Source organism: Atractosteus spatula, chromosome 6 (genome assembly GCF_055471065.1).
Source record: "Atractosteus spatula isolate fAtrSpa1 chromosome 6, fAtrSpa1.hap1, whole genome shotgun sequence".
Classification (NCBI taxonomy): domain Eukaryota; kingdom Metazoa; phylum Chordata; class Actinopteri; order Semionotiformes; family Lepisosteidae; genus Atractosteus; species Atractosteus spatula.
Genome location: NC_142711.1, coordinates 42,381,630 through 42,392,536, shown reverse-complemented (window position 1 = coordinate 42,392,536; position 10,907 = coordinate 42,381,630). Strand labels below are relative to the sequence as shown.

The 10,907-nt window shown below is 40.9% G+C and overlaps 1 protein-coding gene across 4 annotated transcripts in view; it reads right to left on the bottom strand.

The window, feature by feature from the left end:
• Positions 1-967: 967 nt before the first annotated feature.
• LOC148832911 (neurexin-4-like) overlaps positions 968-10,907 on the bottom strand; it is a 31,593-nt gene continuing 21,653 nt past the window's right edge. For 3 of the 4 annotated variants that reach the window (XM_088919746.1, XM_088919747.1, XM_088919744.1), the window contains 5 exons: positions 8,073-8,222; positions 6,133-6,287; positions 5,491-5,617; positions 3,246-3,431; positions 968-2,021 (listed from right to left, as the gene is read on the bottom strand). In XM_088919746.1, the coding sequence (XP_088775872.1) occupies positions 5,579-5,617; positions 6,133-6,287; positions 8,073-8,222 (344 nt within the window). In that variant the 3' untranslated portion in view covers positions 968-2,021; positions 3,246-3,431; positions 5,491-5,578. Of the gene's footprint in view, positions 2,022-3,240; positions 3,432-5,490; positions 5,618-6,132; positions 6,288-8,072; positions 8,223-10,907 lie in introns of all 4 variants that reach the window. The other variant, XM_088919745.1, reaches the window with a different exon arrangement.

Here is a 10,907-nt window from a genome sequence, read left to right as displayed (position 1 = left end):
CTCACAGTATCATAGTCATTGTTTTACATTTAGAAGCTGAATTTGGGTAAATTTACATTTTGTGTGATGCTAATATTTGAATTATTTGGGTCATGTAATCAGTAGTTTGCTACAGTATAGGGTGATGTTGATAAATGGCTAGTTGAACTGAATAAACTAATGTTGTAATGGAAAAAAACTGTTCTTAGTTTTTTAAATTGTTTTCTTTTTAGAAACGTATTTTAATAGCTTTCTGTGCTGCACAATAACTCAAGTTAGTCTCTAATGCTGTAAAAGGAACATGATTTGTGAAGTACTGTAGAGATGGGGGAGGGTCAAAGATCAGGTCTTGTAACAGCGACCCTTGGTTTGGTTGTATTCCTGTAAGACTGCAGTGTTAACTCTCTCAGTGGCAACTGTATGAGTCCACTGTCTAATTTCTTACATTCTGCTGTTCCTAACTGAAGAAAAATAGCTGGACATTATAAAGAAAAAGAAATATACCTCAATGATAACTTGCGTAACCAAAAAACCTGAAGACAACCATAATGCCAAAGTTACTACATGCTAAAAGTCCTTTCTCATCACATAAGAAGCCTTCAGGGAATTTCTAATAAAATATGAAAACCCTGGGAACATCAGAAATATCAAACTTTTTACAATGAAAAGTAGATCATAAAGGAAAGGCCATATACTTTTTAATGGTCAAACATATGTAGTTGGTGCTGGGTTTTGTTAGGAGATAAATGAACTATGTTGGGATTGTTACAAACCGATGGAAGTCATGTAGAGATGATGTGTACTGACTTGTGTTTATTTGTGTATTGTATAACAGAGTAAAAGTTATAATGATGTGAACTGTTTGAAAAATATAAAGGAAAGTGGGTGAAATAGCTCTGCATTAAATACATCAAACAGTACAATCCTTGTTCGGGTATTATTTCATACATATTATTTCCACTGTGCCAGAAATAACAACACACAAGCATTCTTCAGTTTTTTATTCTTAATTTGTCCTTAAGAAATACATAACATTGATAATTTTATTCTGGACAATACCTCTTCTAACCCATCTTACTTCTGTGGCAAGTTCACGTTAGTGGCACTACAGTAACAGCTTCTTATAAGATTACGCATTGTACCTTCTCTGGGAAGGAATGAAACACTACTGAAATGAGCTTGTATAAATGTCACCGCAGCTACTTGTGACTTTTATCTGACATTTCACATTGTGTAAAGGTCACAGGACTACCAAGTGTTGAAAATGACCATAACTACCTTGTTTTGGTATAACTCAGTGTTACTATACTGGTAACTGTATGCATCGATATTTCATATGAGGATATCATTTGCCACCTTACAGAGAAATGAGTGAAAAATCAGAAATATTTTCAATACTTTTTTTTTAACCAAATTGATTAACAATTTTATAAAATAATGTATGCATGAGAACACAAAATATTATATATGTGCCCTAACTTTCGACAAACCAAAAGTGCATTGGTTTTTAAACTTTAGGAATTTTGCACATATACTCTCCAATGTGTATTGTGCTGCAGTACTGGTTCAGTAGTTCCCCAATGCTATTCTTAAACATTCCTTGCATCCACAACTCACTGATAATCATTGTCTGTGACTCATCACATTTTAAAAATCCTTCTGTCTTTTCTACCCAGAGCTCCTGAAGGTGGAAGCTGAATAGTTCTTAGTGATGCCTGTTAACTGGTGCAGAAATGCAGCTTGCCAGGTCTAAATACCAGAGTAGCTCCTTCTATGCCTGTAGTCAGTGCAGCAGTATCCTTATGTGAATCTTTCCTCTCATCTAAAAATTCAAATGGGTCATCTTTGAATTTCTTGTCTCAAGAGTAATCCTTTGCATGTCAGCAGGTCTTGCCTAAAAGCTCTATAACAAACCACAATCAACTGGTTTCTCAGGCAAGTCGGCATAGAATTTCCAATAATCTTTGGTATGCCCTCTCTCCAATAACTGTATTTGTTGTCCTTTTATGCCTGGGTTTAGATGCTCGGTGATGTGCTTGAGACTGAAATGAAATCAGAAAAGAAAGTCATCAAAGCAACATGATTCAGTCTTAATCTTAGGTTCTGGCTAATAGAAAGCTAGTGTCTGCCTTTTCTGATCCTCAGTAGAAAAAAGGTACAGTAGGTCAAATAGGATCACTGTGCAACTTATTTTGTTCACATTATCAATATTAGATGTTCCTGCATCAGTAAATTAAAACGAATTAACTTGTCATTTCCTTATATTGATGTATTGTTATGCATGATCCTTAAATGTGCAAATTATCACATTTGCCAGATCTTTTCAGATGTTTCTAATACACATACTGTATACAAGCAGAGATTAAGCACCATGATGAAGGATGCCACATTGTATAGAACTCAAGCTCATCCAGCCCAAAGTGGTAGAGAGATGTGTTATCCATTCATTTTCTAATGGCTTAATCCAATTTAGGATCGTGGGGAAGCCAGAGCCTATCCCAGCAAGCACTGAAATACACCCTGGATGGGATGCCAGTCCACTGCAGAGCAAACACAGACACGCACATACTCACACCAGGGCTAGTTTAACCAAAAGCCAATTAACCTACCAGTACGTCTTTGGACTGTGGGAGGAAACCAGTTCATCCAGAGGCACCCCAGGTCCAAAATGGAACTCCCCCAGTACTGACCAGTGTGCTACGATGGTGCCCGAGAGTAGAATTCTACTAATCCACACCTCTAGTTCATATGCCAAAGCAGAACTCAGTAAAGAGATGCCCTGGCTCTGACATCGCTGAGATGGATATTGCTGAAATAATTCAGTATTTAAAGCTGCTGATGTTCCCAAAAAATTATATTAAATATGACATGAACATCAATCCATTTTCTTACCGCTTTATCCAATACAGGGTCACAAGGGAGCTGCAGCCTATCCCAGCAAGCAACAGGTGCAAAACAGGGTACACCCTGGACACGATACCAGTCCATCGCAGCGCAGACAGACACAGACATGCACACACTCACACCAGGGCCAATTTTCCCAAAAGCCAATTAACCTATCAGTATGTCTTTGGACTGTGAGAGGACACTGGACCCAAAGGAAACCAATGGAAACATAAAAGCTCCTCACACATAGCGCCTCAGGAATTGAACCCAAGCCCCAAGTGCTGTGAAGTTACGATGCTATCCACTGCACCACCATGCCACTAGCATGACATAAACAAAACACTAGAAAAAATATGAAAAAATAGGAAAACAAACCTTACTTTTCCCTTTGCAGGTCAGTTTTCCTACAGTGTGGAAGGCCATTTCTAGAGGGGCATCCTTAGTGTCCCCAAAGTGCATGGCCTTCACAGGCAGCGAGTTTTTGTCTCTGAGAAAACCCTCATCCATCCTCCAGACGTGATCATTGCTGTCACAATTACACAGGCACCCCATTCCAAAGCATGTACCTGTGGACGATACCAGGGCAGTTAGATTGCAATTCTAATTAGGGCATTATAAAAAATGAAAAACAAAAGATCTACCATGACGTGAAACTGAAGTATGCTATCTTGTTGCAAAATCTACACATTTACATTAGTCTAATTCTTAGGTTCTGCAATACAAATACGGTAAGACAAATTTGGATGTCAAACAATTTTCAGTAGCTAATAATAAAAGCATTATTATTATAACACTGAACCTGAAAAAAATGCAACAGCATTTAAAGAATGGTATCCTAAGGCACTCCACTTTTGTAGAGGCCCAGAAGCCATATTTCTGTTAAGCTACGTTTGAATATTGAAATTACGAATAAAGGTATTTCCTTTTAAAAGAATCTGATCTCTAATGCCTGCTTAACCTTATGCAGGTATAATGTGCTTTGCAAAAGTATTCAGACCCTTCCTATGGTGTATCACTTTGTGAAATAACACTGATGCATACATCAATCCAGCTATTTTCTAACCACTTTATCTAATACAGGGGTGCAGGGGAGCCAGAGCCTAGTCCCAGCATGCAACAGATACAAGGCCTGGACAGGATGCCGGTCCATCACAGGGCACACACAGACTTAAACATATACACGCTCACACCAGGGCCAAAGTTCCCAGAATCCAATTAACCTACCAGTAAGTCTTTGGAATGTGGGAGGGAATCGGAGCACCGAGAAAACCCATGCGTACACGCAGATAACACTGAAACTCTGCACTGAGCGCCGTGGGGGAGCAATGCTGACCACTGCACCACTGTGCCCTCCTGGTGCATACGCATGGTAAAATTAATACGTTACTCAAAACCTGGGAGTTCAAACGGAAAACTTTTAAGGGTAAGATAACATAGTAAATGTCAGAAAAAAACAGAGAGCTGAAAAAATGTTGATTGCAGAAGCATTCAGACCTGTGAGCTCCGTATTTGGTGTACATACATTTGGTAGCAATTACACAAGTCTTAGGTAAGTTTGCGCACCAGTTTTTGCAGTTTTTACTCACTCTTTTTGTAGATTTGCTTACAATGTCCCATTTTATTGAGTATCGCTCATGGGCAGCAGTTTACAAGTCCTTCCAAAGATTCTCTGACTGGGCCACCCAAGCACAATGCGTTTTTTCTTCTTAAGTCACTCCAGTGTAGCTTTGGCTTTGTAATATGGGCCAATGTCCTGCTGAAAAGTGATGTGTTGCCCTTTTTATGGTCTTTAGCAAACTGAGGCAGGTTTTCTTTTGAAACTGTATTTGACTCCCCATCCAAGTACTGGCTCTTTCAAGAAACAGCTCGATGAGATCGTTGGATCAATTAACTACTAATTACCACATGGGCTACATAAGCTTGTTTGCTCTTGTTTGTTATGGCACCCATGACTAGGTAATGCACTGTGCTGAGTTTTTTATAGTTATAACTCTTTGCATTTAGACCAAAAAGGTTCAGTTTCATTCCACCTCACCACATGATCTGTTGACACATCTGCAGTATCACTTAAATGCTTTGTGAAACTCCATGCAGGATTTTAAATGGGTTTTCCACTCTGCAATTTAGGCCAGCTTTGAGGAGTAGACATTATATTCTTGACTCAGGGCTCCCGCCTATACTTTGGGTATTATTATACTTCGCCTATTACTACATTCTGGGATTAGTAGTGTGGAACTATGAACATTTTTGGATCATATAACTATCATATAATGATCTATTACATTCTGAACTCCAGATTCTCAGAAAATGTGATTTTTGTTTCACATTGGATTACCCCCCCTTAAATGAAAAAATAATTTTTCATTAATTGATTTATTAATGGTGGCTGGATGAGGTTTTTAGATAAGTTCGCCACCAGCAACAGGCTAGATGGGCCTTATGTTATGTTCTTATGTTCTAATGAGCATTATATAAATTAAAGCAAACACCCGTTTGCCACAAACAGATCCATGGAAAAATGAATCCATATGAATTAACCACACCAAACATGCAGACTCTGCAATGAGTGAGAGCTGTCCGTCAGGCTGACTGTGGACAGAAGCACAAGATGGCGGGCTCAGTCACCTGTCATGCCACACGCACAGCTCCCACTGTTCCTCTCAGCTCCTCCCCAGTCCAGCATCTTCTGCCCGTCCCATGAGACCCACCAGCCTCAGCCAGACTGAACGAAGCGGGTGTGCCGACAGTCCAGCTGCAGGATGAAGAACAAGGTTCAGGCTCTGCGTTTCCCCAGGGGCCACTAGTTCAAAGCAGTTTAATCCAGTTTAATCCTGTCCACAGTACAACGGCTAACACAAACGATTCTGAACACGAATATTTATCACACATGCCGGTGAAATCTAATGACAAGATTTGTGGATATTTTATACAGGCAAATGAAGAAAGTTTAACAATTGTGTTTCTTGCTAATGTTCAGTCTAGATAAGTCTTGGCCTTACTGTAACTGGGTAGAGTTTGTGCAAATGAGGTCTATGAAATACTAAACTCTCCATAACCTGTCAATTAAAGAAAAATACCAACCTCATCATAACTTCTGATGCAGACTTCAGGAAAGAGCTATTTTGACTTCTCAATGTTATTTTGAAAACATTCTACAGCAGACGTTTGCAAGGTGGAGTTTAACAGCTGTGCAGCTGTGGAACGCATTTGATGGAGGAGCAATGAGAATCAGATAGTCTTCTGTCCCACTCCCTGCTCCCAGCTCACCTTGACATACTGCTGGCAGGACCTGGACACTTGTGTTAAGGCGTGGAGCTGAGAGAGATCTGCTTCGTATTGGAGCTCTTTCCTGTAACAGCCTTTCTCTTCGCAAGGAGCCACATGCATGTGGTGCCCACTGTTGTGACTCACCACTGTGATACCTGAGTCAGGAGGACACAGCCCAGCAAGATCACAGATACACCTGCATTAGTGTTCTAGCAGCAAGCACAGGGACAGCACAAGGTAGCGCAAACTCAGAGGAGTCACATTGTGGTAGAGACAATGTACACAAATGGTAAAAGAATCATAGTACTATGATACCCATCAACAAAATAAAGAATCAGGAAATTGTATCGTGAAAGTGAGATGGCAAAATCCAGTTTTATTTATATTTAAGCACTAAGAGTGCTCAAAGAATCAGCAAAAATTTGCTAAACACAGTAAAATCCAGATCCAGAGGATAAGTGCTCACAAAGTACAAAAATGTACTTCAGAAATTGAAATAAAATGTGGGTTAGGAGGTTTAGGTCCTCCCAACACCAACACAAGGTAGAATCCGGACAATACTAAATGGAGTGCAGTTCCTAATATTGCTAAGAAAATGCTTCTGATTCAAATTAAAAAAGCTCTCTCTCAAAATATCTTACGAGGCTGAAGTTGCCAGCTTCTTATGCGCGTTTTTCGTTCCACCTTAAATGCTGCTGCAGTGATGTTATGCCGCCTTTCGCCTGTAGATAGCTCTCTTTGGTCAGTACTAATCCAGATGGTATACTGTAGACATCCTCAGTGAAAGGGGATATCCAAATAAATAGCGACTGTCCAAATTGTATTTTTGTATGGAATATATTTCAGAAAATCGCAAACCCATTTTAAAAACTCACAATAACACGAACTTGCACTGGGAAAAGGTGATTGCACTTTCTGCTGTATTGCTATGGCCCTCCCCTCCGATTATAAAAACGTCTCACAATTCTGACACTGTGGTGTGACACACAATATAACCAACTCTCAATATACTGAAGTATAAGAAAATTTACTGTACCGTTTTTAAAATATGACCCTCTAACCATGGCATGTGAGGATTTATAGTCAACAAAATAGCGCACCTTCTGCTGATTTGTTGTGATTATAGAAATTTCATTTATCAGGTGGGTAGCTGCATCAGCCTATCTTTCTTACACCTGAAGAAAGCTCCACAGCTGAAACGTTGTGTTTCCTTTCCTCTCTTTAAGCATGGAATAAACCTTTACTTGTTCCTTTGTAGCCTACGCATGCTGACGCAGCTACCCAACTGATATATAACATTCCTATAATCACAACTTGTCCACTGTGAGCATTTGTTCCATGATTATTTATTCTGGCATTGAAGCATATTTTATGTCATACCGAAGTGTCAAAAAAGTACAATTTCACAACATGCTTCAAACAAGTTCCAAACTATTAAAATTTCACTGCAGAAAACAGATTTATAGATCTAATTTAATTGCTCATTTAATTAATTTGGCTATATTGAGCTATAAATCAATTGCTGATTTATTGAAAAAGTAGTTTTGTTTTTCTGAACCATACTAAAAAATAAATATACAGATTTAAGTTGTATCATCCATATTTATCAGCCCCCAATTTATGTGAATAAAATAATATTCTGCAATAATATTATATCTACAGTAAAAAATGTATATACTTTATACAGTATGTATGTATATAACCCTGCACTTTTATTCACTATCATTGGCCTTTACTTGCTTTTTAACAAAGCAGGTTAGCAGGCAGATGTAAGAACAATGGTTAGAATTAAAAATATCCTTTAAGGAAATTAAGCAGGGAATGGTTTAAAACTGGGAACTCTTACCTGTGACTGGAGTAGCTAGATATGAAAAGAACAGGTGAAAAGTCATCCAAGAATGCTAGGTGCGATGTGTTGCCTCTATTAGCCTTCAGTTTACCTGTCAGTGGGTCAGAAGCCATATCACAGTACACCTCGAACTGGGAGAGCCCCTGTCCTGGCCCATCTGGGTCAATGATGTATCGCCTTGACTCCACAAAGCCAGCCTCCTTCAGAGCTGCACAAGACTCCAGCACTGGATCCAAGGTCTCTGCACGATGTCAACACAGATAGTTAAGAGAGCAGAAGGAAGGCTTTTATCTTTTATTCAGCTGGGTGCTAAAGAGTGGCACAGCGGTACAGTGGTGAGTATTGCTGCCTTGCAATACTGGGGCCTTTAATTAAATAAATCTGCTACATTAATTTGTTTCTGGGAAGACTGGCCCTGGTGTGAGTGTGTGCGTGTCTGTGTCTGTGTGTGCCCTGCAATGGACTGGTGTCCTGTCCAGGGTGTATCCTGCCTTGTGCCCATTGCTTGCTGGGGTAGGCTCTTGCTCCCCCGTGACTCTGATTTGGAAGAAACAGTTAGAAAATGGTTGATGGACAACAGGGCAATAACGGCATGCTTTTTTGCCCTAGCTCTTGTCAATTTACAGTAAAATCCATATGGCATATTTAACAACTGCAGTGTAACCTTTTTTACAGCATGGGCTAGAACCCTGTAAAGACAGGATATCACCCTTCTAACAAATACAGTACAACAGTTATGTTCAGTACATAACTCTCAATGCATCAGACAGAGGTGTGCTCTGACCACTGCAGAAATAAGTTTCACTGGCAGGCAGTGCTGTAAAAGGAGAGTCGAGGCCTGCATGTGAGAGACTGGAAAGTTTTAAAAATTAATACTATTGAGTATCTTTGCAGATAACCCTGTAGTTTGAGCATCACAGTAGACACAATGAAATTAAGGCGTCTATTAATATTCAGCATCAGATAGAGCAAGGACCTATCCTGGCAAAGTCAGATAATAAAAATAATAATAATAATTGCTTACACTTATATAGCGCTTTTCTGGACACTCCACTCAAAGCGCTTTACAGGTAATGGGGACTCCCCTCCACCACCACCAATGTGCAGCTCCACCTGGATGATGCGACGGCAGCCATAGTGCGCCAGAACGCTCACCACACATCAGCTATCAGTGGGTAGGAGAGCAGAGTAATGTAGCCAATTCATAGAGGGGGATTATTAGGAGGCCATGATTGGTAAGGGTCAATGGGAATTTTGGCCAGGACGCCGGGGTTACACCCCTACTCCTTTCGAGAAACACCCTGGGATTTTTAATGACCACAGAGAGTCAGGACCTCGGTTTTACGTCTCATCCGAAGGACGGCGCCTGTTTACGGTATAGTGTCCCCGTCACCATACTGGGGCATTAGAACCCACATGGACCGCAGGGTGAGCGCCCCCTGCTGGCCCCACTAACACCTCTTCCAGCAGCAACCTTAGTTTTTCCCAGGAGGTCTCCCATCCAGGTACTGACCAGGCTCACACCTGCTTAGCTTCAGTGGGCTGCCAGTTGTGAGTTGCAGGGTGATATGGCTGCTGGCTAAAAACCACATGATCCGCCCAACGTGGGGCTCGAACCCACGACCCTGAGATTAAGAGTCTCTACCGACTGAGCTAGCCGGGCTGTTCCTCTGACAGATGTGATGCCTCTGTCACGAACACAGACTGAGATCCGTGTCAGGTCCTGTAGTAGAACCTATGCGTTGCGGTAAGAGCTGGAGAAAACAGGAGGCGTGGTAAAAGGAAACACACAGGGGTTTAACAGTGCACAAAATAATAGTGACAGTCTGTGAGACAGTGAACGGGGGAGACAAAGAACGGCATCCAAATCCAAACGGGTCCAAAGGCAGGTCAGGGCACAGTCCGAGAATCCATCCTGGGACGCGACAAGGTTAAAATCCCCGGAAGGGGGGAACACATGGACAGACAAAACATGGAGGTCCAAGGGTGATGGGGCGAGATCCTCCAGATCCCGGGCTCAGGAAGCAGGAGGTGTCGGGGATGAGGCCTATGCCCTCAGGAGATGGACGTAGGGTTTCCTGGTGCTAGACGGGCCTCGCCTTACCCTAATGATGAGCCCCGAGGTCTGGAGGAGCTAGTCTTTAAATAATACACCTAAGAAGGTGCACCTGGGGAGGTTAATCACAAGAACAATAACAATAACAGGAGTAGTGGAGCACCCTCTAGGGAGGGATGTCAGGCGTGACAGCCTCACAAATGAAGGATTTGAGGTTTGATGCTGGCTTTGGCTGAATTTCTAAAGCAAATATTGGCAGGTTGGACTGGTTGCTCTAAATTGCAAGCCACATCCTGTCCAGGAGAAGAGCAGTTATGTGTCCCATGGAGGCAGGCTCCGGCTTGCCACAGCCCAGACAAGGATTTCTGATCACGCATGGATGGCAAATTGTTAGCAATCAATGTATACGACTCATAAAATACAAATTTAGAAATAAATATACAGTACCGTCAGAAAACTATTTTTAATGTCGTTAATCAAGAATACTGTTCAACTGAAACTGAAACTGAAATCTGCTAAATTCAGTGTTTTTTGTCTTTATTTTAGTTATTTCTGTCCTCATAAAAAAACAAGACATTCAAAGGAATCAATGGAATTTCATGTTTTAACATGGAGGTTGTTAATTACATTTGCTGAAAGACATAATCCATTGTTTTCAGAAATGAACCACATGGAGATGTTATGTTTGATCACAAAGGAAAACACCAAGACATCTCAGTTTCTAGTCCTTTCTTTGTTCACACTTAAGAAATGTTCAACAGCTGGAAACATGAAATAACATCTCTTAAAAGGGAATCAGATCTCGGAGTGCTTCAGTTTAATTGTGGGAATGCAGTCAGAGAATTCCTCAGCAATTAACTCCTCAACTGC